Source organism: Amblyomma mixtum, chromosome 3 (genome assembly GCF_055824585.1).
Source record: "Amblyomma mixtum isolate Tamu chromosome 3, ASM5582458v1, whole genome shotgun sequence".
Lineage (NCBI taxonomy): Eukaryota > Metazoa > Arthropoda > Arachnida > Ixodida > Ixodidae > Amblyomma > Amblyomma mixtum.
Window position 1 is genome coordinate 199,401,532 of NC_143014.1, and position 27,769 is coordinate 199,429,300.

The 27,769-nt window shown below is 45.9% G+C and overlaps 1 protein-coding gene across 1 annotated transcript in view; it reads right to left on the bottom strand.

Annotated features, from left to right (window-relative positions):
* Positions 1–9,587: 9,587 nt before the first annotated feature.
* LOC149353264 (nose resistant to fluoxetine protein 6-like) overlaps positions 9,588–27,769 on the bottom strand; it is an 84,720-nt gene continuing 66,538 nt past the window's right edge. The window contains exons 12-15 of the mRNA XM_089577305.1: positions 26,796–26,916; positions 25,848–26,031; positions 18,885–19,027; positions 9,588–9,971 (exon numbers count right to left, since the gene is read on the bottom strand). Of these exons, the coding sequence (XP_089433431.1) occupies positions 9,588–9,971; positions 18,885–19,027; positions 25,848–26,031; positions 26,796–26,916 (832 nt within the window). The remainder of the gene's footprint in view (positions 9,972–18,884; positions 19,028–25,847; positions 26,032–26,795; positions 26,917–27,769) is intronic.

Here is a 27,769-nt window from a genome sequence, read left to right on the forward strand (position 1 = left end):
AATAAAATTTTTATCGTTGAATAACAACTTTTATTTTCTGTTTCTCTACTGAATCCAAGGAACCATCACGTGGCTATCAAACGGGAGGTTCAGGCCAGATATGCAAACTGCATTGCAGCTTACGTGACCTCCATAGTCTAGGGCACAAACTGCAGTAACATAGAACAGAAGCACTTGTCGAGTTAGCACAGAATCAGAATGTCACTCCAAAGTTCTTTTAGTCGAGAAACCGTCAACTTATATAATTAGGAAACAGAAGACCCTCTGTGTGTGCGTGCGTGCGTGTGCGTGCGTGCGTGTTTGCGTGCGTCTGTGTGTGTGTGTGTGTGTGTGTGTGTGTGTTTGCGTGCGTGCGTGTGTGTGTGTGTGTGTGTGTGTGTGTGTGTGTGTTGAGATAAACAGTGTAATTGAGGTCCCATGACCATTTCTTGTCTTCAGTTAAATTTTTATACGTTATGGAAAAATGTGTGCACACAATGGAATGGGCCTTATTGAATAAGTGTCAAGGACGGGCCAAAAGAGAGACGGATAACATGGACGATCTTTCGTCTCGTCTCTCGCACCTTTTTCAAGACTGAAATTACACTAACAAGCCCAACTTTCTCTCTGCCTGTGCAGTCAGCCTTAGTTTCGAAAGAAACACTGTAGCTTTCTTGAAAAAAAAAAAAAGTCGCTAATCACAAGCGGTGGGAAAGAGCACTTCTGCGATTTCGCAAAATTGCAAGTTAGCAGCCATGTAGAAGTAGACATAAAATTTTGCCGAAGCTAAATATTTCTTCAATAATTATATGCACACTTTCACAAGAAAAAAAAACTGCAAACATTGGCCAAGAAGCTACTCTTGACGCTAAAATATTTCCTCCGTTACTTCTCGTACCCCTTTACTACCGTCAGAGAAAATTCATGTTTCCAGATGAATAAGTATTTTTTACGTGTGTCTTACGTAAAAATAGTAACGGTAACAAGTAGGTCTTCGAACTACCTGCATGTAGTTGCGTTTTAGTGAGCACAATAGTGCTTCAGAAAATACTTTTGAAACCTGTTTTAATGCGAGAGCATTATTAGTCCCATTAAGAGAAGAGCCGGCGTCGTGTGTTAGTGTGTTATTGTGTGTGCTCGCAGATGGTACAGAAAATCCGGGCGATGGCAAAAACAATCGGGTGACGTCAACAAGCAGCCGCAGGACGCACACAGCAAACCGGCACCGCCATTTCAGACAATCATATATATGTCGTTTGTGTATATATACTTCCCACTGACCTACCTTAATGTGGCACCGGTTGTTCCGACTACATTCGTACCAAAATTGTGACGCAACTGTTTCTCGTACAGCGTTCGGGTGGCGTCATACGTTTTCTCGCTGAATTATTGCTTATATATAGCTTACATGTGCATACAGCACTTTGTGGTGTCTCCCCTCTTGTCAATGTTCGTCTTCGCGCTGTCTGAATGAAGGCATGAAATACCAACTCGCAACTGGTTTTAATCAAGTAGTAGTCAAGTTGGAGGGTAGCTTACGCCAGGAATTCGAACCAACGACATATGCGTCTTCAGCTGTATACCTTCCCAGGCTCTTTACCTCTTCACTTAAGGCGCGGTGGAGGCATCCACGAAGTTGTGAGATAGTTACTGCGCAATTTCCTTTCCTCGAAAACCAATTTTCGTATGAAAATTGTGAGGCAACCGTTCGTCGCACACTGTTGCGGGTGGCATCATACGTTTTCTTGTTGTATATACCATACGTCTTATAGTCAGGTTGGAGGCTAGCTCGGGGCAGGTATTCGAACCTAGTGTCCGAGTGTTTCACTCGGACCTTTGTGGATTCAGTGTTTGTGGGATCAGCGTTCGGAGGCGCGTGTTCGTTTCATTTCTCAGTGCGCAACCTGCGTCGACATCGAACGCGCACGATGACACACCTATGCTTTCGCCTTCACAGCTCTTAAGCAGTCTTAAGTGTTCTATGAGTTTTTTGCCAGTAAGCTGATTGATAAGTCAAGACATCAATGAGTTCGCCACTTCGCGTAGCTTCTGTAGGTTTTGCTAATGCAAGCCACAATTTTCCAGTACTTCTTAGGGATCTGAAAATAATTTGGCTTGGGATCATATCAATGAAACACTCAGGTCAGACTTCCGCGGCCGTTTGATCAAGCATAAGTGGTTTAGAGGAAGTTAGTTCAACGGTGCTCAATCTAGCAGTAGTGCTTTGTGGTTGCGATACTGCAGACTACGCCACAAATGCCCCCTAGTCCCAGAAACATGCAGATTCTCTACTTATGTCATCAAGCTACTGCCGCTTGTAATCTTTGTAATCTCGAAGCTGGCGAAGAGATGCAATTTTTACTGCAGAAAACTTTGAATTTAGCAGTGAGCACGGGGAGCTAACGGCGTTTTGGGATTCGGATGAGATGGCTACAGAACTCTGACCTCTTCATCATTATTGAGAGGGTTTTGCAGGAAGTCCACAAAATGTACTTCACGCTACTTAAGGTCTGTGCCAGCAATGTCTGAATTTAAATGAAGGCATAGCTATGAGAAAAGGAAATAGTTTTGCAATTTCATTTCGCCGAGCACTCAACAGTTTTGTTTCTAAAATCAGCAAAAGCGTAGCATTGGCAAAAAGAAGGATATCATTTTCCCATCCGCTACAACGGAATAGAATTCGACGCTGAGTTCTGCCATCATTTCCGACCTCATGTTTAACGACTCAGCAAATGCGTTCTTGGCTCTGTCTAAACTTAAGCCATAAGCCAAGGACAACTTGTCGATTTACAGGAAGGCAGTTTGTGTCATTGACGGCATTTCCAATCACTTTTGAAAGAGTTGCCAGTTTCATTACTCTAAAAGAAAGGAAGTGAAGTAAAAGAAACGTGTATTTCCGCATGTCCCGCCAAAGGGCAAGGCAAAAATCAGTGCGAATGCGTTGGTTGAATAGTTAACAAGCTCTGACAACTTGCTGTCGCCTGACAGTGAGGCATAGAAGCAGCCATTTGCTTTGTATACGAGCTCTCGAACTGAAGCTAAACGATATTGCCATTCTGAACCTTCCACTCAGTCAGCTTGCGGACTTGACCAAAAAGTACGTTAAATCAAAATGTTCCTATGCAGAAGTACAAAAATGAGTTGTAGGCAGGTTTCTTGTGTGCTCTATACACCCCCATTTAAAGGTGGAAGCAGGTATGGACTAGTTTACGGCCTTGTGCGGGACCATTTGCTGTGAGAATAGCCGCATGGACCGTTCTCCTTGATTTCGTAATAAAGCTTATGGAATCAGTCATGCGCCTGAACGAGCTTTTTATTTGGAGGTGTTCACAGGCTTCATCTTATCCTAATACATCTTCGGTTAAGAAATTGAAATGGTCCCCTCAGTGCAGGATACATTGTGCCGCCTGACTTTGCCATGTAGGAACATCATGATGTACATGAGACGAGAGCGTCGGTGGGTTAAAGTGCGCTGCTAAACAATGCCTTGTGCAAAGAAACTCCAGAAAGTAATGTCGTCTACTTGCACCTGAGCCCGCTGCGGCGTTCGTCTCAGCCTGAAATGACTCACTACTGAAAGGTGCGTTTTCACATCGAGGTATTTAAATGCGAAAAAATCCCCATCCTAAAATTTATGAATAAATATTTTTTGTGGGGACTCAGCGGTGATATGAAATTAATATGAAATAAGAATAAATAAAGATGTGTATTCATTACATGATGCTAAAATTAAACTTGAAAATGACATTGCAACATTCAAGTTAGGAAAGGCAGAATTTTTATTTTTTTTGCTGGAATTAGTCACACCTGTGGAGAGAACGCGAAATAGATGATTTATTAACGTTTGCGATTCATAAAAACGGAACAAATAAGCTAAAGCAAGGTTCCAAATTACTTTGCGAAATTCTGCCATTGGGCTAATCAAAATACAACTACATGCTGTCAGTGCGAAGTCGAAATCATAACCGTTAGTGTCTTTAACGTACAATGTTCAGTAATGGTAAATGAAAAAATAACGGCCTGCATTATGCACTTAAGTTTATAATTTAAAACAAAATAGTAGAACGCTCTTTTATTGCTTTTGAATTACCAGATGCCAAAGGAAATCCAGAAAAATTTTAAAGTAAATCGACAAATATGTTTCATCAGTCCAAAATAATATGGCCCTGCTTATGCAATTATAAAGTTCCGAAAGAATTCAACCCGCAGCTAAAGAAAGGTTGCCTTTCCAGAGGTACGAATTTTCCTTGAGAGTTCCGGAAATGAAAGATGAATACTAAGAAAAAGATTTTACATCAGGTTCTTACCCTATCTTGTCCCATTATCATCTTTAAAAAGGCACTTCTTGGAACGCATAACTTTTTAAACAATGTTAACGATTTTTTCGCTGCGAAATTTCAAGAGCCCAATAACTACCTTACGCTGCTTAAAACAGAAAAAAAAATAATATGAGCACCGAAAAAGTAATGAGATACGGCATAATTTCATGTTTCATTAGGCACAAATTCAAACTTTCAACTTCGTGAAATCTCAAAATGAGACGTTTTCCACGTCTGGTGATATGACACTTTTTTTTTTTGTTGAAGAAAACTATACAACGTTTGTCCTAAGATTAACGTCCTATGCTACGTGTCGACCCATATGTCCACCCAATTAAAACTCCTTGTGAACGAAAAAATGAACATGCGACCTCGATTACCTTTCCTTATTTGAACGCACCCACATGTGTAGGTGCGCGTGCGTGCGTCCTTTCTACAGTTTTTTTATGCAACTTTCTCCCCCGAAAATGCTTGTGATTTCAATTCAGTGCTACTTTTATCGACAGCTTAGTCGCCCTATGCGACCCCCCCCCTCTCCTTCGTTCAGGTGTGGTCATTTACTGTACATTTACATTTTTATTTTTCTGCTTTGTTTTCAAACTCAGTGCTGTTGTTTGCTTGATGCATAGTATTGCGTACAATGGCCCTTCAAGCACAGGCCTCGTCGTCTCCCTTTCTTTCTTGTACACTAGCGCCTTGTCCTTGTTCCCGATCAGCGGAACGCCGAAGTTCACAAAAGAGCTGCTTTCTTTTTGCGTTGCTGCCGCATGTAGGACATGTTCTGGAGCAGCGCGGTATAATGCAAAGCGCAGTCTGGGCGTCCATGGAGTGATATGGTCTGAGTCTCGGCGCGAGCGAGATCGCACTGAATCGTACGCCCCACTGAGATAAGGTGCAGGCCATTCCCGCGTGTGGAGTGAAACGCGTCGATTGTGCTTTCAGTGAAAGCGGCCACCGACGGCTGGGTCATTGCCCGCATTGCAAGCCTGCGCCTTAAAAAGTCAGGAACGCGAAACTTTAGGCGTGTAAAAAAACTTAGCCAATGGTCGTGCTTTGCTTCCAGAGAGCGCACGCCCATTCACCTGCGCAGATGAATTTCCGTGAGTCTCGGCAATCGTTCAACTCGGAAGCCAGGCGTGGCTTATTACTTTGTAATTGCTTAATTGCTTATTACTTTATTCCCTTTTTTCACTGTTCCAAAAACGTATGACAAATAATTATACAAAGCGGGCTATACAAGTTGAAATTGCGGATACAGCGTAATGTGACTGCTGTTACTTGCGACAAGATGGCCGTGTTTACTGCCTGTAGACCGAACCAGGTCAGCTTTTACTGCAACGGTGGCCTTGTGGTTTGAGCATCCACCTTGTATGCGGAAGGTGCTGGCTTCGATCCCCAGTGCCGCCAGGCAGCCATCGGAGATACACTGAGTGCAAGCTATCCTCTGGCGTGGTGCTCTGCCTATCTGGGTTGAAATGCTTAGAAAAATGACTTCGGTTCGACTTTGTGTAGACGAACATACCTTGTACCAAGGCACTCTTTGATCAAAGCTGGCCTTGCGGCATAAAAATCCCTCACCCTCATCAGGTCAGCTTTGGTCCTCTGGCTTTGCGTTTTCGCTGCAAATCAGCTTCAAGTGTTGTTTCAAAAACAAACACAATTATATCATTGCTCGCTGTCATCCATACGCAGTCCCCAAAGCCTTTTTCCTGCACGGATATATGCCACGTGTTTCACGGGAAACACGTGGCATATATTGTTTAAAGCCTGGATGCTCATTGTGCTTTCAGCCTAAATATCCATCGAGCTGATCCGCCAGAAAAAATAACTACTCAACGAATACGAATATTTGAACTTGGACAGTAATTTTAGCCGAATGCTAACTGGTTGCCACCTTCCATACTGAACAGCACTGTGCATAGGGGCTTTTCTAAATGTCAAATGAGCGGCAAGCAGCTAAGTCTTAGACGAACAGAGAGGCGAATGAGCGTGCCTCGGCCATGTTCAGCTTCTTGGATATCACTTTTAGTTGTGAGGAAAAAGTGGAATATTGTAAGATACTGTAACGAATATGCTGATAGGAGTGGCCTAATCTTTCGATGCGTAGCGAAATTTTGCGTTTAAAGTTTGTCCTGCGCTCGCACCGAGCAGTTAAGCATAGAAAACAAATCATGTGCTTTTTTGACAATGAATAGCAGAATCTACAAGCTTCCCGAAGGGGTATCTGCAGATATATTGATTGCTTTGGTGTGATCGTAAATGATGCGAAAAAAGTGTGCTCATAAGTTGGGGTTGAAAAAATGCGCTCGTCCAGAATTTTTGGGCATGTATGAGTCACTGCTCGTGGCTCAAATAAACAGAGAAGGGAGTACACCGACGGAATTGTCTCGGCGTCATTTACAGCGCGCCAGAATTGTACCGTGCACCACTTCAACGATGATCGCCAGTTTTGACAGTGTGCCCAGTTTGTGCTGCTCCCGAAATTCACGTCACTTCAGCACGACCTGCTAAAGGCATCACCAGCTTGTTGGAAGGCGTACACGACACGCTGTGACGGGGTTAATCGAACAAAGCCACATTCCCGTGTCATTTAATAAATTAGGTTCCATTTTGTACCTTGGAAATTTGAGCCCTGTTAGAAACAGTGCCTATGCATCGTTGATTTTACAGGCAGTGGAAAATTTTTTCGCCAGTAGTTTTACTAAATGCTGTTATGTATATAGTGCGTTTCAGCAATTATACGACGTTGATCAACAAAGAAGAAACGTCTCAATTTTTTCAACGCCGCCGGCTGAAACCGGCGTTCGAATCTTTGTGTAAACACTTATACGTCGCGAGAACACAACGCGAGGTACAGGGACAAAGGCTGACACAAAAGGTACGAGACACACAAGGGCTCTGTTTTTCAGTACCAGCTATCTGGATAGCTCGCTGTTGTGAACTAATACATTTATATATAATTTAATCTTAAGCTAGTTGCGAAACACTGCACTGCTGCAGAGTATTGCTTTAGTAATGGTTTATTTGACCACACGCACAAGAGGAGTCTCCTATTGTTTCTCCGTAGTGCTTTCACGAATGGCAGGATTGTCATCTCAACGACAATCACTAATGCATACAACGAATGCCGTGTTAGTGCCAGCTTGAAGGTGTGGAACTCTCTGGATAGGAGTAGATCTGGATGCAACGCGCAAACTTCACGACCTCCGGATAGTTTTCACTGCGATGACACAGAAAAACCAGAGGGTTCTCAGATGACAGGACAATCCGGTCAGTGGCCTCGTTTTAATGTGCTGTCAGCACGTGAAGACAATTAAGCAGACGCGTCAATGAACGTTCTTCTTGAAGGGCAACCCTACGCAACCTTGTGAAAACTTCTGGCTGGCCTTTGTTCTGGAGACTAAATTCACTGTGGAATTTTATCTGAATAACATAAATGTGTGAGTACTATAATTTGTACTTGCAAACAAATACACACTGCTGTTCTAAAAAAAAAATATCCCACGATACGACACCGGAAACGAAGTAACAAGTCAGCACTGGAGAACAAAACATTTATTAACGAGAAGAGGGCGCATACAAAACAAGCATTACTCATTTCTAACGAAAGAATACCCACCACACAACCATATTCCTGCAAAAGCCTATTCATTCATGCATTGCTCATGCTCATGTCAGCGTCTGATTTCTATATCATCAGATAATGGCGTCCAATAAGCGCTGATTGATCTTTATTGAAATGATTTTAATATAAGGTGTTAATTAAGCGGACACATATATGTACAGCATGGTACATCTAGTGCGCAGAAAAAAGAAAAACTAGGCTATTATTTTCTTTTCGACACGGTATCCTCTCTCATAGAAGGATGCATATGGTATATTGAAGCCGTTAGTGAGGAAATGTTATTGAGCTGGTAGCGTTGTCAGCGTGGATCATATTACCTCAAACACGAGAACGCTCTTACATGTACATTAATCCACTCGGAAATACGAGGACTCATCTTCATACATTACTGCACTCTAGAAACAACGCTCATTAGACACAAAATGGACTAAGCAGACACAAAAGCACCACGCTGGCAATAAATGGCGGTGAAAAGACTTCATCGAATTCCTAAAGAAACATTAAGACCCTGTGTTGTAGTTAGCGTCAAAGGCGCCAGCATCAAATGTCCACTGCGGTCACTTGCGGTGTGCAGTGAAACGACTGCAGCCTTACGAGCAGACCAGTTGGCAACATACACGCTGTTGGTTGAGCTTGGACGCAAAGGTTACCGCTCAACGGCTTCCCAAATAAGAAAAAAAGTTCCGAAACTTACACAACCTTCTCTCGCACTGCATCAGAGAATAATGTCCTACAGCTCACAAGGCCACAGAAGTTGTCGAGCAAGGGCGCTTAAACCATTATGTGTATGACAATTTTAGCGATATTCATACTAAGTGTCGACGTTTTTTAAAGTAGAATTATGATCCAGTGCACCATATGATTAATCAAGAACAGCGTTTTCATTTCTGCCAAATAGGCGCATGTAACCCACAGCCAGTGCTAACGGGTCATACAATTGGATAATGTGGGCTTTTAATAGTTCACAAAACGGTTATCGAGAATCTCTACCCTACTTCATAGACTTCGCTTTTTTCCACCGACGCCAAAAACCGCAGCACACTGCCGTTTTAGATTTCGCTGCTACCATAGAAAATAGCGGAAAAGACATAAAGAAAAGAAATAATCGTGGTTGACGCTGCACAGCTTGCCAACGAAAGCAGGATGCCGGGCACCTATGCTAAGAAATGCCCCAAGGTAATATGCCGCCGTGTGTATATCAAAAACCAAAAGAAGGAACTCCACTTGCTCTTTCCTCCCAGAAGTCAACATGAAGCTTTCGGAGCGAGACTCCGAGTGCCAAATTCGCGTCCCGTGGGCCCTCCGCCGAATTATTTTTTGACGTTCCTGGTTCATATTTCCCCTTCTTTTCAGCAGTTTCATTCTATTTATCTGCACGTACGCTTAGCGAAACTGCCATTTCGAAAGCTTAGATTAACCCATACTCGAAGGTTGAGACTAACGAGCACGTCTATCGTCCACTGCTTAGCTTGGATATATTCAGGTGGTGACGATACCTTCGCGCCCTGGCGGGGTCTGGGGCACCCGCCGCCAGCCCCATTTGCCAAAAGCATATGTGCGCAGTGCAGGCACTGACAGGCTGTCACAGAAACTGGTAACCCAGCGCGTGTCACGAAGAACGTCGTGCGGACGCGGTGCTGGGCGACTTCGGCGTGGAGCCCCCGTCATAGGTGACTCGAGTCTCCGGTCTTCCTGAAGCGGCCATTGGTCGGCCTGCCACCGTCGCCGCTGGTGCTCAGCTCGGCGGCGGCCTGGGCGGAGCTGCTGCGTTTGGCGGTGCCGTGGGCACCCGCCCTGGCTTTGATGAAGGCGAGCGGCGCCACGCCACGCGTGATGCCAGCCACGATGGAAGACGCCGGCTTAGGGGGCCTCCGCGCTCCGCTCTCGGGGCTGCCGGCGCTGACGCCGGCGGCGCGGCGGGATGGCTTGCGGAAGAGACGCGTCCGCAGCAGCATGCCGCCTAGCCGGGCGAACGGCATCTCGACGACCACGTAGAAGAACGTTGACAGCAGCAGCGTGATGAGGAAGTGGCCACAGAAGGCGTACACCTGCGCCAAGGAGAAGAACAGAAAGTGGTGGGGAGACCGGCCGCAACGCCCGAGTCGGAAGAAAACCGACCGACGTGTCGTATCAGTATACGGAACGGACTGCCGCCTGGCTTCATTCGTCGTTCATTCCGGTTGGTTTTCAGGCGCCTATAGAGAGCGTGCGCCGCCATTCACACGAATGCCGCGAACATGAGCGGAACGGCCGCGAACGAGAGAGCGCAGTGAAAACATACCAAGGTAAATATGGGCGCGGTTACACGCATTAAGCAGAGTACTGGATTTGCGTAGGTGCGTGCTGGTGGCTACAGATTACCTTTGTTTTTCAGAAACCTCAGCACAGGAACAGAACAGGGCTCTTTGCTCTGCCTCGCTCTTGCGCTTGCAGCGTTGTTACTAGAAGAGTACCAACGCATGAAAAGTATCAAAGTTTCCTGCAATGCTGCTGTCTAGTTGGAGTGTATCTAGTAAAAACCTTGAACGTATGGCTAAGCGGGCTATTGACCGTCTCGAGACATTTTAGGCGAATTCAGTGCGATGAGACAAGTGCACTCAATAAAAATGAGCGCAGAACGAGGAAAGATAAAAACAGCGCTTGTCATATGCCCGAGTTTCCCGTGAACGCTTTGTGTTTGCGCTGAACGCTCCTAAACTGGAAACATATTTTAAACTAGCCCAGCTAGCTGTGCTTCAATTATGAGCCACTCCAGAAGGAAGTGTATAAAGCTTGGGACACGACGTGCTGCTTGAGTTGCCGTAGCTGCGCGTCTATTGCGCAAGTTCACTGCGCTGTCTTGTATTGGCAGCTTCTCGAGCCACTGAGACTCACGAAAGAAAGAAAAGAGTACATTAAGCACCGACTTATGGTCACAGGGATGAATGAGACGAAACAGTGCCTACCAATAAGCAGCAGACGATTGCAGTCTAAAAAGAAAAATTCTGCTCCCTCATGCTACTCAAATAGCCGCTACTGTCGCATGTAACGCGTCCGAATAACGTTGCTAACGTTACGCGCTTTTTTTCTTTTTCCGGATGGCAATGGTACGCTTCCGAGTGCCGTACCCTAAAGAAAGCGTGGCGGCATTCCTTCCCGCACGAGTAGCGTGCGCGCGGGGTTTGTTCGCTCCGAAGTGTCGTGCTTGCTCCTTTCCGCGGCCCCACGCGAGCGGATTCTTGAAGCGTATACGCTCTGTTCGTGACCAAGGCGATGAGGAGACCGGCAGAGGAAGAGGAAAGACATAGTTGTCAGATCCTACAGAACGGAACCGTGGGAATGTTTATCGAACCACGAAACATTCATGCGCCCCCAGTCGAACACCAACGCAACTCTACACACAAGCATCACGGCTTCGCCCAGGTAGGAGAGACGAGGCTCCGCATTTCGCGGCATAGATTCAGCGCCGAATGCGTGATGCGCTTCGTTGCCCAATTGCATGCACAACGTGGAGACGCTCCAGTGCGCTAAAAGGTGTAAAGTTTTCCTCGAGTCGCGGTCCCTGCACCTCTTATAACGACTCGCCTTGTTCGCCCGAACGAAGTTGCAGCTACTGCTGAAAACTATCGTGAGCGAGATTGCTAAGGCGATATAGTCATGCGAGCACTCTTGTAAACACGTTTTCTTGGTTTCCCTTCGCATAGTGTTAGCCCGTAAGGAAAGCCATTTCACAGGAGATGGAAGCACGTTGTAGAAGGCACGGAGCTTGACCAGAAGAGAATATACAGGAGCAGGTAGAGCGCTAAGGGTGCCGGTGTTTTTGTGCTTGAAAAATTGATAAAGCGGTACATCTGTTCTTTCCGGTTTCACTCAAAAGTGCGAAGGGTCGGTCCAACAAAAAGAAGCGGTTTATATAGCGGCACATTAAGACGGTACTAGTCTGATGTGTTTCGGGGAATACCCCCTAGTTTAAGCTTGTGCTGCAGCATTTAGAGCTAGGCGTCCCAGTGCTTCCGCCTACCGTGTCAATCAAGATTTGTTCATTATTATGTTACTTATTCTTACCATTTTTTTGTTATTTACGAATTTGTTTCTCTACTCGTCCACTTCCCTTTATAATACGCTCGCAATTAGGGTACTGAGGTTGAGATAAATTGAGAGAGTTTTCATGGTATACTAGACACACCCTATGAGGGCGTTAGACTGATACCCGAGCGTACATGTATCCTTTTTGTTTCTTCCGTGGACATTTCATTACGAGTGATCTTGCATATAAAGAAACATAAATGCCGCCGCTCAGCCATGTAACCGAAGCAGAAATCTCGAACGCAGTGTCAGAAGACGTCAGCCATCATTGCCAAGGGTGTGAATACAGTTGATAACAGTAGTGTGAAACGAAATCTGTTGTATCGAGACAGCGCATCTGTTTCTAGTGGCGTAAAAGTGTTCAAGACCCCACATTAGCATGTGGCTGCTTTGGTTGGCAGTGGCAATGCTTCCCACTTTCCATTATAGAGGAACAAACGAACGATCAGCCCCCGGGCCCGTCTTCCCCGTCCATTATGATGGGATGAGCCAGTAAATAGGAACATGGCACATTTTGACCAAAATAGTGACTTTCCATGGTATGTTGCTAATAGAAGAATTGGGGAAAGGCTTCTAACACCTTGAATTAAAAAAAATGATTTGCGACAAAAAAAAATATTGCGCGGCCATGATTTCCTCTCTTCACGATCCTCTTCTTTAGCTCCCATGTTTCAGTCATGTTCAAAGGTGTTTCCTTCCTTTGCGCGTGGATGAATTTTAAAGAAGCAACATTTCGTTCCCACAACCAGCGCCCCAACTGGGCGGCCGTCGGTGGTGGCTTTCTCGCACAGAATTCGCACGCTTAACATTCAGGTGAAGACAACTAGATGGTCAGATACAGCTTTGTTCTTTTTGCGTCAGCAATGCGCTATAGGCCATCAAAGTGTCCATAGGAACACGGGAGCGTGTGGCTAAAACGCAGGGGGCCTCGACGCTCAGCTTCTCCTTACGGACGCTCTGACATGGAAGCACCCGGCTAGGGGTCTCTGTAGCGTAGTCTCATTATAAGAATCTGCATCACCGGCGAGGTATGTTTAACAAAATATACTGATGGGCCAGTTATGCTCAACCGAAGCTATAGTTAGGTACAACTCAAGAACAAAGTGGTAGATGCCCCTTAGAGGAGCCCTGCATCCAATGAGGTCGACCGATTTTCAAGACGTCGAGATTAGTCCCCTTAAACCTGCTACCGTGACATCATAAGGGGTGGCAGATGAAAGGCAGTAACCACGGCTCAATCGGATTAATGATGACGTCATGAAAATTGGTCGACGCCATTGGCTGGAGGGCCTCTTTTGAGGGGCATTTGCCGCTTCGTTCTTGAGTTGTATCCCGCTATAGCTTCGGTTGAGCATGATGTCTATCCTCAGTATATTCTGTTGAATATATATATAGCTTCGGTACCGAATCGAATGCGAATCGAAGAATGAAAGAAACGAATCGAATACGATTAGAATACTCGTATAATTATTCGCTACTTGTGCGAATATTCGTACAAAGCGAATATGCATGCGAAACAGAGCAGCGCTAGCGGCGGCGAAGTATACCATGCAGTTAAATCCGTAGCTGTCGAAAGACGCGACGCTATTCTCCACCAGGGGGCACACAACGCGAAGTGAGAGAGAGAGAGAGAGAGGGAAAGGCAGGGATGTTAACCAGAAAGGATTCCGGTTGGCTACCCTGCAACGCGAAGTGAGTGTATTAACTATGGAAATGTCATGTTATGCGCGTGGAAAAATTATTTTTTTTGCTTCTGACGATGACGGGGAACATCTAAGTTGATGAGAGGGTTGTGAGCCGTGGCGTCCTATATCGGGCATGTAGTCAGAGTTTGCCGGCTGAACCCTGCCACGCCGCCCAGTCATGGCGGCCAGTTGTATGGGCATCATGAGCGCCGCCACACAGAAGGAACGCGTGGCTGCTCCAATAGTAACAGCATTGGGCGCGGCGTCGGAGTGGGCTCTGTTTTTGAAACAGCCGCCGAAGAAAACCGTGGCGTGCCCTATTCGAATTTCATGCCTTTTATTATTTGAAAATGGTTCGAAAATTTATGACCGTATTAGATTCGCTTCAAACAATTCCTGCACTATTCGATTCGTTCAGCGAATCTAATAGGAGGGTATACGATCCACTAATCAAAAATTTAAAACATTCGCACACACTTATGAGACGGAGCTTTTATATAATCTAGAAAGGGGCGAGAAACGAAACACCTGCGTTGCGGCAGGGCAGTTTTTTGAGTGCGGATCCCTGGGGCCAGGCTGCACCGCTATTCACGTCTAAACGCTGATCACGGAGTTTATATTGCAGCGATGTTGTGAGTTTAAATTTAGTGGCGGGTAAAATATTAAATCAAAATTTTCTGGCAATAAATGCACCTATTGCTCCCGAATTAACAATAACTTTGCCAGAAACAATCAATTTTACTAAGAGAATACAGGATAAATTTTTACGAACAATAAAAGTTGATTATAATAGTCCTCACTGTCCCTTTAAAGGGCCCCGGACACGGCTTTGGACGCTTTAAATAAACCAGCGCATTGCTTAGATAAGGCATCGAAGATAGCCTCTGCGAAATACTACGGAGCCATGCGCGGCCCGAAAAGCGGTGAAAATCCAAATAAAAACCCTTTCGCGCTTCCTTTCGACAATGCCAAGGTCTTCATGCGCTACGCTGGCGTCCGAGCCATTGTCCGAGCGTTCGCCCCAACGTTTCATCGAGCGGCATTCCATTGGTCCATCCTTCTTGTTCACGGGTGAAAGGCGGGCCCACCAGGGCCCTGTAGAGGGCATAGGGGGCAAAGTCTTCTAGGGGGCAGTGGCGTAGCCACCGTGTTGACGCAGCGCGGAACAACGTACTTGCTACCACGTCGCGTCATCTGCTCGTTGCGCCCGAAATTTTCCGTCGCGCCTTTTGTTTTCGTGCACAAAAACAAAATTTCTAATTTCTTGTTCCACTCCACCTACGCTTCAGCGTGATCTGTATGCTGTGCCGTTGATATAGCCTTCCCCTCGATAAGTTTTTATTTTATTTTAGAGTGCTCACGGTCGAGCAGTCTTCGCAAAAACTAAGGTATAGCGCCATTTCAGTACCACAGCTCGCGCGCGCACTGCCGTGCTTCCTGCATTATAGCTTTGATAATGGCGTTAAGCGTGAGGCGTGACGCACAGTAATGCGCTGCCCCAAAATGTCAGACGCGTACCATGAGGTGTTACGACGTACAGCTATGGGCAGAATTTTGGGGGATGTGGATCTGCGGGGGGTAAAAAAAACTGGGTTTCCGAACAGCATCGATTGACACCTGCATTAATCCAGTGGATGCAGCTTACACGTCCTCTCGTGACAGACTGCTTTTCATTAACCCATTTAGCCCGACTGCACAGAAATATTTTTTTTTTAAGAATAGGCGTCTCGCCGTGCGGGTCCATTTGTTGGGCCAGTCATTCCAAACGAGCACGCTCGGCGGGGTTCATTTCAATGCGAGGGTGATTGCGAAATTTCCATTCCCGAAGATGAACAAGGCGTCCGTCCACAACTTCGGGCTACAAAGCAAACAAAGCGCATGGAAGACGGAAACGCCACCAGGAGCGGCGCCGAAAATACGGAGTGTAGCAAAAAGCAAGAAAAAAGTTTGAGGTGCACTTAAGTTTCCTTAAGTGCGAAATGCGAAAGCTGTGCGCGGTCCGCCACCTGCGCCATTTGCTGGGCCAGCGCCGTACATTGCGAGGGGGAAGGGGGGGTCAGTGGGTGCCGCATGATGGCGCTACGACTGCACGCGCAGCACAAAGGAAAACTACCGGAAACGAAGGAAATTTGGTACTCGCTTGATTACGACGTCTGTAATTAACATGCTCATAATTACTCATGTAGGCCTTAGTGCATATCTCGAAGATACATTTTTAAGAACTGTGCATTCACTAGATGCGCCATTATTCAGCTTCAAACGTCCGAGTGTCGTGCTTCGTAGCTTATGTGTGTTGATCTGAGACTGTTTTCTTAATGCTTGTAGATAACACATGTACTATCGGGGACAAAAGTGGTATACTTCACGCGGCGGGAGCCGGAGCAACGAAAAACTGCGGAATTTTGGCGAGCTAAAGCATGAAACATTGAAACCAGCCAAGCGACATGCCTGCTGATAATAAAGGTCACGCATTGGCTGCCTCAATCCCAGATGCCGCCTGTAGACGGCATTGCAACGCAGTTTTCTGCAATTCCGGCTCCCGCCGCGTGTAGTACACCACTTCTGTCTCCGAATAGTACTTAAAACATCGAATCATTGTAATAAATACCGGGTTTAAAAAAAAACAAAAATAATTTTTTTTTGTGTGTGTATACGCACACACATATGTATATATATCCTTTATGTACAAAACCATGTACAAAACCATTTGCCACAAACGCTTCCCCTCCTTCCAGGATGAAAAATTCATCTAACACTTTACGCGATGCTTGGTTCCGATTTCTGTGTAGTATCCTCGTGCCTTTTAAACCTGGTTGACAACCCCTGTGGACCCGGCAGTGCAGAATGAGATTGGAGCTAGGCGGTCTGCCCAGGGAATCCAGGTGTTCTTCCAGTCATGTATTCACACGACGCCCAGTTTGCCCTGTGCATGTATCACCACAGGAAATAGAAGTTTTATACACTAACATTTCCCTGCATGGCAAAAACCCACTTTATGACGAATACGTGCCGTGCTTCTGATGCCTTTGTTCATATTTCTCAACCGCTACCTGACAGCTTGATGAAAAACAGCTCTTTATATATAAAGGATTCAGTTGTTGGCGCTGTGTTGTCTTGCTTCTTTTCTTCGTCTGCTATCTTCTTTCAGCGCTAAGGCATATAGGCGTTAAAAACACGCAAAATATGAGCGTTTGAAGGTGTTATCGCAACGCTGTGCTTACATCTAAGCTAGGTGTTCTTACGAAATATAAAGTACAGAGTGGTATATCTATATCATTTTTTACACTGGATTTGTAACGATACTACAGCGTGGAACTACTTCTCTGCCTGCTCTCCTTGCATTCCAGTACAGCAAGGGGAACCGAAGGTGGCTTTAGTGGCACAGTCGCTGCTGCTAAGCGGCGGCTGACGGCCTCCATGTAACACAATCATTTTGCCGCATTGGACATCAGTAGCGGCCAAAGTGATCGCAAAGAAAAGATGCAAGCGTCGCGAGAACTGATATGCTACCAAACACCTCTTATTTCTCGTCTAGTATAGCAGGTGTGGCTGCCGTCTTTCCTATCGATTGCTTCCCTGGACGCACTCCCGCGTGTCACTTTTCCAATTCTAGTACGAGCGCGCTGGGAGGTGGCCGGTTGTGCTGGTATGGGTGGATGAGCCGCGCTATGCAGTAAGTAAACTGAATACATGTTGTGTAGTAGAATTCATTCTACGATCGGCTACTTCCGGAAAAATAAAAGTCACCTGTGTGTCTGCGCGCCCGCGCGGTGGCGCCAGCACTCGCATTCCGAAAGTGAAACGTCGAAAACAAAAAAGGCCAGCAGTGGAAACGGTGCGCGCGTGCGAAGACGCGGAAACCGTGACGATACGAGGTAAGGCTAATAGTAAAAAGGGCTCACGTGAACACAAGGCACGTGAGCAGGAAGCGCGCGATTGCCTCCGATGCAGTCCGTTGCGTGGGTTTAGCAATTTCGTAGAACGAGAGCAATGTATACTCTATCTCACCATTTGTTCACAGTGGAGTGGAAGCTACGACCTCGAGGCGACGGGTTTAAGACCTGCGCGCGGTTAGCCCGCTAATGATTGAGATGGCAAACTGGTGGAAACCGTAGCTTCTCGGTGGAACTCGTATCTTTCACTCCGCTGCGATCAGGTGGGTGAGGTGTGCGCGCCTGTGGTCCTCATAGCGGCTGATTTTGACGACATTCGAAAAGAACATCCAGGGATCGACGTTAAGAAAGCAAAAATTGACAGCGCGTTCCGGAAGAGCCTTATTTCCTTTCTCTGCGGCGTCGTTGCTATGTTTCGCGGACTGTTTCGCTCACCCACTACGGTTTTTTGGTTTATGGGGTTTAACGTCCCAAAGCGACTCAGGCTATGAGGGACGCCGTAGTGGAGAGCTGCGGATTAATTTCAGCCACCGGTAGCTCTTTAACGTGCACTGAAATTGCACAGCACAGGGATGTTTATGTATATCGCCTTCCCCATCGAAACGTGGCCGCCGCGGCCGGGATTCGATTCAGTGTTCTTGGGTTCAGCGGACACATGCGGCTGGCGGAACGGAGGAGGAGATCGCGAGAGCAGCGCAGAAAGGAAACGGTAAATGCAGTGTTTCAAGCTCCCCCGCGGCGTCAGAAACAAAAGGCAACGGTAAGAAGAGAAGCGCGGCTGCAGCCCCTCTGCCGTGACAGCAAATTTCCATTTTCCCGCATCACGAGCGCGTGCTTTAACGGACGTTATCCCTGCGGCTCTATTAGTAAAAAATACACCTGTAATCAGCATAAAGCGTGCTAAACTAGGGCCTGAGTATTGCAATATGTATCAAGTTTTGTTGCTAACATCTAAATTCCGCGTCATGCAGCCATACACCTCACAACGGTTGCCCCCGAGGTATTCTCAAAGGTGTTTGCGCGTTTGGACGTTACGCGTTTGACGGGAACTCGCGCTGACGTACACAGGAAAATAAAATATTTCCAAGAGATGGGAGCAACATATAAGCACGACCTGCTTTCACGTCTGAGATGATTTAATCCGATCATTTACCTAGTGATGGCAGCTGTTAGCCTTCCAGTTTAGTGGCAACTAAATGCGAGACAAAGCATATCTATTGCCGTCCAAAGATTCAGTGCATCTTACAAGGCCGCAGTAGTAGCCGCAAGCATGAGCGCATTTCTCACATCATGCGCAAGGGTGCTTATTGCGTCATACCTTCTCGTACTGGCTGTAGTAAAGAAGGTCCCGCGTCCTGCTGTAGTGGTAGAGGATGACCAACGGGTGCATAAGGTACGCCATGTAGGCCAGGTTTCCCAATGCGTTGAACGGTGGCCACGACAGCAGTGAATCCAGGAAGCCTGCGTAGGACGCACGCAACTGCCGCTTGAGACACGCACTTTGACCCAGCTCGTTATTGTTCGTTTCCCTTCCGGGTTCCCTGAATGTTCTCCGTTTTTACTAATTAATTGATTAATAATTAATGAATCAATTAATTAATCTATCATATTACGGACGTTTGAGGCTTTCACACCAGACGGTGTGAAATTTCCGAATTTTCCCATCTTGAAGGCTACCGCAGCTCTAACTGCTGCAGTTAAAGTGGTGGTTACAGATAACAGTCAGGAAAAGTTAAAATAACTAAAGGTTCAGTACATCTAAGTCGGAGGCTGTATGGCAAGAAACACGAAAAACTTGCACATCACTGTGAATGGAACAAAAAAAAAAATGGAATAGCATAAAAGATAAAATGGGCAGTGTGTAATATTAAAAGAGGAATTTATATAACAAGCACAACTATGTAAGGCCTTCAGGTCGAATCACTAATGGCCATTTTAGGCGTCCTGTTTTGGTGGTGAACACCGTGACACACTAGGAGCATATTCTTTGAAGAAAAGAAACAAACTGCTGTCTAATGCACCCCGCATTAGCAAACGCCCTTTAACAGCAAGATCTCCATACCGAATTCAGAAACTCCATTATTCTACTGGGCATGTAAGTCCGTTTGTTTGTGCTTCAATAAAAACCGTTAGTTTTTTTTTTTTTTTTTTTAGCAAGCGCATTCGTTTGTGTGTTTCCTTATAATTATGCGCGCATTCACAGTCTCCGGATTTTGCTTTCCAGAAGGTAACGAAGTTGGCTCGAATAGACTCGAACTTTATATTTGCATTATGAATTAAAAGCGAAATCATAGTCTCTCATGGCAGCCTTCTCATACTGATTCTATTACAAAACACTGCAGTCAGCCAGAGCACACAGATATGTCAAAAAACATCCAGTTTCTCTGTTATTTCTCTTTACAAGCACACGAAAATTCCTGGAGCACTGTTGCGCATTCAGTGTGCACGAATCACTGATGTGTAAAGCAAGGTTCGACTAACTTTCACAGTAAACAGGTAGAAAGATAACGACCCGATGTAATTCAGGGCGCAGAGCAACGGCTTGCCAGCCATTGCTCGTCGCTTCACAACGACTGCTGGGATCCAGCGACGAGTAGGTGTGACGCGCGAGACCATTCCGCGCAGAAGAGGTGTTCAAAGTTGCAAGCTTCCTGCTTCAGGTTAACGACCTGAGAGGTCATTTCAGCCGAGCGAAAGGGCACAAGCTCGTGCGACCGACAAATGATTCGAAGCAGTCTTCGTCACTCCACCGGGAACTAATGCTTCCTGTATTTTCACTGCTGAGGAGCCTGTCCAGCATGCCGCGCCTGTGATTTTTCCGTACCCCTGCGCACCTCGCAGTAATGATCGCCACCGTTATCGCCGTCGTAGACAGCCACGTTGTTTTTCGCTGCGCCACATTCTTCAGCTGTTTCTGCAGAACTAAAGTTCAGCCTACGTTTACCGCCCCGGAAGTTATAATCAGCATCCAAATCGTTCTGACACCCATATAGTCCATCGGTATCCTATTCTGTTGAAAGAGGTTAGCGCAGAAAAAACTCAAATCACATAGGAGGTGACGACCACGAGCATTCCTATTCCATTAAGTACTTCTTCCGGCCTGTTACCTCTCCGACGCATTGCGCGCATCTTTGCACGAAGTTACGCTTACGGTGATCAGGTTCCCTTGACTGGACGATGGCTTCGCTACAGGCATGCTGGCAGTCGTGAATGGCAAACGGTGGGCGCCGGCCGATAAAGACTAGAACTTTCTGCGCATGCGAACAGTTTTGCGAATCAGACATGACGTGTCTTACCCAAGTCCACCCTTTGCTTTTTATTTGAGGCCGAATATGCTCCACAGAAGGCAGTTCTGTCATCCATGCGGTGAATTCAAGCATCAACTTTTCGTAGTCTTCATCACATCACTTCTGGTACGAGCCTCGATAGCAAGAGCCTACGAAACAATCTGTTGACCACTATGTCACAACAACTACTCTGGCTGATGCCAGCTTTGTTGGCGTAGTGTTATTTCTGGCTCAGTTCTTTCGGCGCACACTGTTCTCGGTTTCTACGAAGGTGTAAAGAAAAGAGCTGTAATTTGATAATACCTGCCGTGCATTATCGAAAAGTAACGCATATAAAGCTTTTGCAGGCTTTTTCTAGCCGAGATTCGCATTTACTTAACAAAACGAGTGCCCGACAGGGCGAACTCTGCATCTGAAAGTTTTCAAAGGAACGCCAAAATCTAGCCGTATCATTATTGCACTCCTGCGAGACAGCGTAGCTACCATTCCCCAAAAGATTCTTTGTAATGAAATTTGCGATTTCTTGGCAACGCCTATGAATAGCGCTATGACGTTCAGAACTCAGGTCATCAAATAAAGGAACGCTTGACAATGAACTAGTAGGTTGACAGCTAACTTGTGTGGAGGATGTACAGTCAGATAGAAATTAAACGCGAACAGCCCATGTGAACAAAACAAAATGTTTCCCCCATGTACCTTCAGCTGCAGTATAAAACTATCCTTACTCATGTTTCTGAGTAAAGGGTGTACCGAAGTGCATATTCATAAAACGGTTGTAAAGGAATATCTCGCCCCAAAGTTCAAAAGTATGGCAGATGCGTCTTCGCGTTTTATACTTGTCTGACTGCACCTGGCTCGATTCCCGGTCCGCAGACCCACCTCTTTTGTAATGGCCACATGTATCCCCCTGTCAAGTACTCGACTTTCTCCCGGCCGAAACGCGCGTCTGACGACGTATTGCCAATGATTGCTCCAGACGTAACAGCGTGCTCGTCGAAGCGGTTACGACATGTTAACACACCTCACACAAACAAGAAAGCGATGACCACGTAGTTCGACGCTTTTGTGGTTCTCTTTAACGCTTATAATTGATATAAGGAATAACCTTAAAAGCCTATGCGGTATGAAGCGGCTCTGTTCTTGGACGAAAGAGGTTGAAGTAAAGTCGATGCAAATAGAGTGAAGGCCTAATGCGGCCTGGAGTGTATACGCATGGTGCTCGAGGTGCATTTGTTTTCGCACTTCGTAAACATTCAATACCAGCCTTGACTAGATAGCATGTCTTCAGACTGTTTAGCATTTGCAACTTGTTAAATGTGATTTTTGAGCTCCTGTCACCTCCGCTAGCATTTTCCTTTTATTTCATTATGCCGAAAAGTACCGACTTCCCGCTTCATTAAAATTACACCTATTACCTATTTAGGATCCTTTACTGATCATTATTGTACTTAGGACCATTATTCTTCAGGTTTTATTTTTGTCGAGAATTCGCGGAGCTAAATTTTTGTCCAGAAAAATTTGGCGCTTTTTTTTAGCTCAAATACGATCAAAAATTGGGTTATTCAATGAAAATTTCATTTAAGGTTTTTACAGCTTATTTCTTCAAGTAGAATTATTTCACTATTAGTGCTCGTTATGCACGAGACCTAAAGAACATCATTCTTGCTTACTGTTGCCATAAAAAAATGACAGGATACACCAATAATCTGTTTACAGCATCAGATTTAACTAATAAGGGAATAATTAGTGATTAGCCTTCACCCATGCGCAGCCATACTGCTACAAAGCAAAGCTGTACAACCTTCATGAAAACTTTATTTTACAGGAAAATTCGGCCTTGTACTGGATTCGAACCCGGGAATACCGTCTGTCCGGGGCACTCGCTCTACTAACTAAGCTAACCAGGACGGCTAGGAATTGGTAGGGCGAGAGCGCAGTTATTACCATTCCCATGCACAGAGCTTAATAATCTGTGCTAGACTTGTCGGCCTTTACTTGTAGGCTGCGAAAACATTCATCCCACAATCAGCGCAGCGTCGATATTAAACCCACAGCAGCATTGCCGCATGACGTCATAAGCATAGCGTTTGACGCACTGACGCCAATAAGACATACAGTCAGCGTCAGATGAAATGCCACCAAGGCAATGAATATAGAAAGAGCAGAACAGGAAGATTTTAGGTGAAGGAATATGAATACTAGGGCACTTGGATGAAACGAAGACCATAGCGTAAAAGTTTTGGTCAATGCAACGTGCCTTCCTTCTGCAGAACTTGATTTTTTTTTTGCCTTCTTGCGTCCACGTTTTGTTTATAGTGTTCGCGTTTCATTTGAGGCTGATGGTACATTCAATAGATATGATCTGGCCTCTCCCCACTAAAGCACACGCTTAGGACTGATCTTGCGATTAAGCCGCATCATGAATAACAAGCCTTAAATTGGCTTTAAATCAACGTTGAATTGAAAGCACCATGATAAGCAAACTACATCTGCTTGCTTCCGCGCGGTTCATTCTTCTGTGTGAACTGGGTAACAACACTTCCGGGTAGGAATCGGGTTTAACCCGATTTTCCAGAAATCTGCTCGGGTTGCAAACGACAGAGAATGTTCACAATATTCGATCCAGACGGGCTTTTTTTTTTCGGCAAAGATTATTTTTACCGACTTTACATGCATGAATGACTGAAATGGGGCACACACATGATTACTTATTCATTTTTCCGTCTTTCTTTAGCGGACACGCAAAAGAGGATTTTGCTCGGGTACCGCCGAATTTGTGCTGCGCAGAAGACGACGCTGAGCGGGCAGTGCCTCGGGGAGGAGCGCTCGCGCTTGGCAGTGCTGCGTAGAAGACGACGATTAGGAGCGTTCGCGCTAGGCACGTACACGAAAGAGACGATCACAGGCTCTGAACGTCCGGATTAGAGCCTTCGCTCTAATAATCGGTTGAAACCGAGTTTTGCCCGAAAACGAAGGGCTCCGTTATGCTCCGTCTGTTTACTTTATTCATCGTGAATAAAACAGAACTCCGATTTGCAGCGATGATTATCCATCAAAGGCTAAATTTTAATTAATACATTTTGTACAAGGGTGTTGAAAACCACGGACCGTATTTTGTGTCATTTTTGTTGCGAGCGCAACACTGCGCTAGTCGCCGAGCCATTTCGCGGAGCCGAGGAAAGGCCATACTATGCATGCACGAGGAGCAGTGACGTCACACGGCGCACAGCTGGCGCGCCGCCGCCGTCGCTGCGCGGGTGACTCAGAGGTGCCACCGCCGCGCTCGCCAGTTGCGCATGCGCAGTAGCGGCGCATAACTAGGGTGCCGGGGCCGCAGCCTCTGCCGCGCGCTTTCCATCTTCTCTCTCTCTCTCCTCTCCGATGCACAGTAGCGGCGCACAGCTGCGCGCCGGGGCCGCCGGCATGCCAGCTGTGCGTAGTGACGTCACTTGCTCCTCGCGCATGCGCAGTATGGTCGTGCAAGAGCACGCGAAACGGCGAGATTGTGGGCAGTGTAGCTCACGCAATAATATATGGCTACGCGCCGATGTTGCTTTCGCAATCCTCCAGGTTTAACCAGCCAATTTTTTTTCCAGGTTTACTGTTTTCTCTAACTGCCCTCAGCCTCTGCCGTTCACCGACAATAGGTCAAAAATGAATAAATAAAGTTTTTAGAAAATGTAGCCCTAGACCTCTTATGTAGCTATCTCGCTGATCTTAAAACACTCAAATTTTTGTCCTAAAAATGATATGGTTTTCGGGGGAGCTTATTCAAGTTTTAGTTTTCGTGTACTAATATTCTGTAGTGGCTGATTGAGGTATTTGTCGAGGAAAGCACGCTGGCTTCGTTTTCATTGGCCTCACTAAACAATTTGGCTTGAGCTCAAAATTCTTTTTATACTTGATACTTGCAGTCATGAATGAACCACGCTTGCGGTTCTTACAAATTATGAGCTTTTGCGGTATTTCATGAGACGAGAGAACCGGAGGAAACGCAAGAAGACTGCTCGGCAAAAGGCCCCAGAAGGGAAACTTTGTCTGCAACGCGGTGGATTACTCCCATCATAGTATTCAGATCATCCGCCTGGTCCCAACACACTATTAACTCTAAACACGAATTAGCCTATATGATAGTTAAAAGGAAGTCATCTGTCCTCTAGAGCACTGGCATCGAGGGGCTGGGTGGGCTTTCCAAGCACTGGGGTAGATTTGTACAAAAACTGCGGAATGCTTACGATTGGCACCGCAAACAAATTTCCTCTTCGAAATATGCGAAGTTCTAGAAGCTACGAAGGTTTGAACAGAGGTTTCAACCTCCTCTGTTTGCTAAACTCAGTGCTTCCGGTGCCGCGTTTAAAAAAATCTCCTTCCATTGCTAACTGTATAAAGTTGCACTGATTTGAGGTTACGTTCATCCGTTGGTAAGAGTAAGCATTCCGCATATTTAGTGAACGAAATCTACAGCGGTACTCGGGCAGCACACCCTTCCCTTGAAAGGGGCTGCGCTGCGGGACAACTTCCTTTTTACTCCCATATAGGCTAATTCATGCTTAGTGCGTTTCACTTTGAGACCTCCTCCTCTGTACCAATATGCGGCATGATTTTAAACACGTCAATACGTCATTTCTGTTTCTGATTTTTGATCTTTAATCTTATTGTATCTTCCTGAAATACATAATGTTCGATTTCTCTGTGTGCTTTCCAGTGATGCCTAGGTTCAAGCAGGACGGTACCGCATAAAATCTGAAGAGAAAATTTTGGCTCAACAACGGACAGATAAATCACAGGCGCAGCCTTTTCAGGTACAGTCGATTTTAAACGGTGAAAACCCTCGGCCAGCATAAGCCGTTTTGAGTTGAATGCGTCTGCGAAATGGGTGAGCCAACGTGTCAGCAATATACATGGAAGCGCGTGAGCTTGTCAAGATATGGACGTGACGGCTTAACGTGGCGGATCGCGAATTACAGAACGAGTGAAGACGTTCATGTGCGCACCTCCGTGTCCCGCTACGCAGGCGAAGGTGAGCCAGGCCAGCGCGACGCACCAGGCGACTCGATGTGTGGCGGCATACAGCGCCGCCACCGGAGGGCCGGGCAACTCGGCGTTCCAGCGGTACGCTGCCCAGAGCACGGCCACGCCCACTGAGAAGGATGTGCACCAGCCCACCACCTGCGTCAGCTGTTCTCCGGACGACAGCAGGGGGGGAGAGAGAGAGAGGGGTTGAATAACAAGCGTACAGCATGTCTTTATTAAATAAGCAGGAAATGAGCTCTATTTTCAGAGGTGCTTCATTTTGCGTAGGTCCTGCACGCCGCAAGACGCCCTGAACAAATCAAGACTGCAAAACATGTATCACATAATCTTTAGCGCAAGTAGAAAATTGTCCTTTAGAAAAGTTAAACGCTCCCAGTGACAACGCAATGAGAACAGAATGAGGGACGTGTGGGACCATGTCAAAAAGCATGAGAAGTATCTAGTCGACAATGAAATTTATTTGCCAATGCTGAAAACCTCACGCATTTGCAACCCTTCCCTATGGCAACAAAGTGACAAGAATAACTGCAAATTCAAATTTTTGAAGCCACATGTCAGACACTGGTGTGACGTTGACCCTAAACATTTCGGCATACTGGCATTGGGGGAGGTTTCCACAGTTGCACTGAATTATCGACCGGCATGCAAACTGTCAAACCTGGACCATGAACCATATACAACGGCCTGAATTTGCCCACATTTTTTTTTAATGTAAATTACATAACCTTATCGATGCGAACTCTATATTGACGCATTGTAGACCCCTTCATTTTAATAGATATTTGGATATTCACGCATACCTAGATATTGTAAACAACAACTTGTAGGAGCAATTCGCGCAACAGTAGCACTAAAGGCTGCTCACTGACAATAAAGCCTTTATTTGAGATAGCGTGTAATTCACTTACCGGCTTTAGTTTGATGTCTCGATGTCTGACAATGATGTATCCAAGAAACACACCGACGCAGTATGATCCGATGTGGTTGTAAGGCTTGTGGTAGACGTACGTCACCAGATTAGACACAGTGCTGAAGCGTATGAGAGAGAAAAACAAATAGTCAAGCATGCGCCCACCGCTGATATCCTCGCACAAGTGACCTCTCCACGATATGAAACTGGCTATAAATAATCATAGCCAAATATGTAGTAGCAGTACCTCAACACGCAATATGTTCATTTACTTGCGTTACCCTGAAGGCCCAATTCGCGCAAGCAGTGCAGGCGCTAAAAAAAGCGAAAAAAAACGTAGATGTGACCGCAGAATGAAAACAACAGAATTAAATGAATGAAAAAATTAGTACGCGACACAAAAATGCAGTGCTCAGTACAGATCTTTTTTTTCTCTTTATGTTTCTAGGGCGCCCATCATAAGGCTCACCAGTACTGTCGCAGTAGTGGTGTTTGTGTTTGCGCATCACACGTAGGTCAGGTGTTTCTTTTAACGCGAAAGCCTTCAATGCCTCATCGTTGTCGACAGAAGGTCGTCAGCAGAGGTGTCACGCTTTTCGGCTGGTCGAAATGGTTATGACGTAAGAGTGCGCGGATTCGAAGTAATGAGGTCACCCACGGATGCCTAACGCCCCCTTTTGGAGCACACGACTACTAATAAAATTTGTCCTGATTTGTCTCGTTTTTGTACAAGATTCTGGGCTATTTTATTCCGTGCTTGCGTTTTAAATATAGCAGTTTGGTTTTCAGGATATGAGTGCCATCAAGGGTAACTTAAATACAGCATAACTCATGTGCAGAGCATCGTTATTCGTCAATATATGAGTACCTGCACATCATAAAACATTTTCTGTTGCAGGAAAAGAAGTCACGTAGTACACAACACTGGAAACCTCCGCGACCATTGATATACTGTAGAACCATGTATTGATA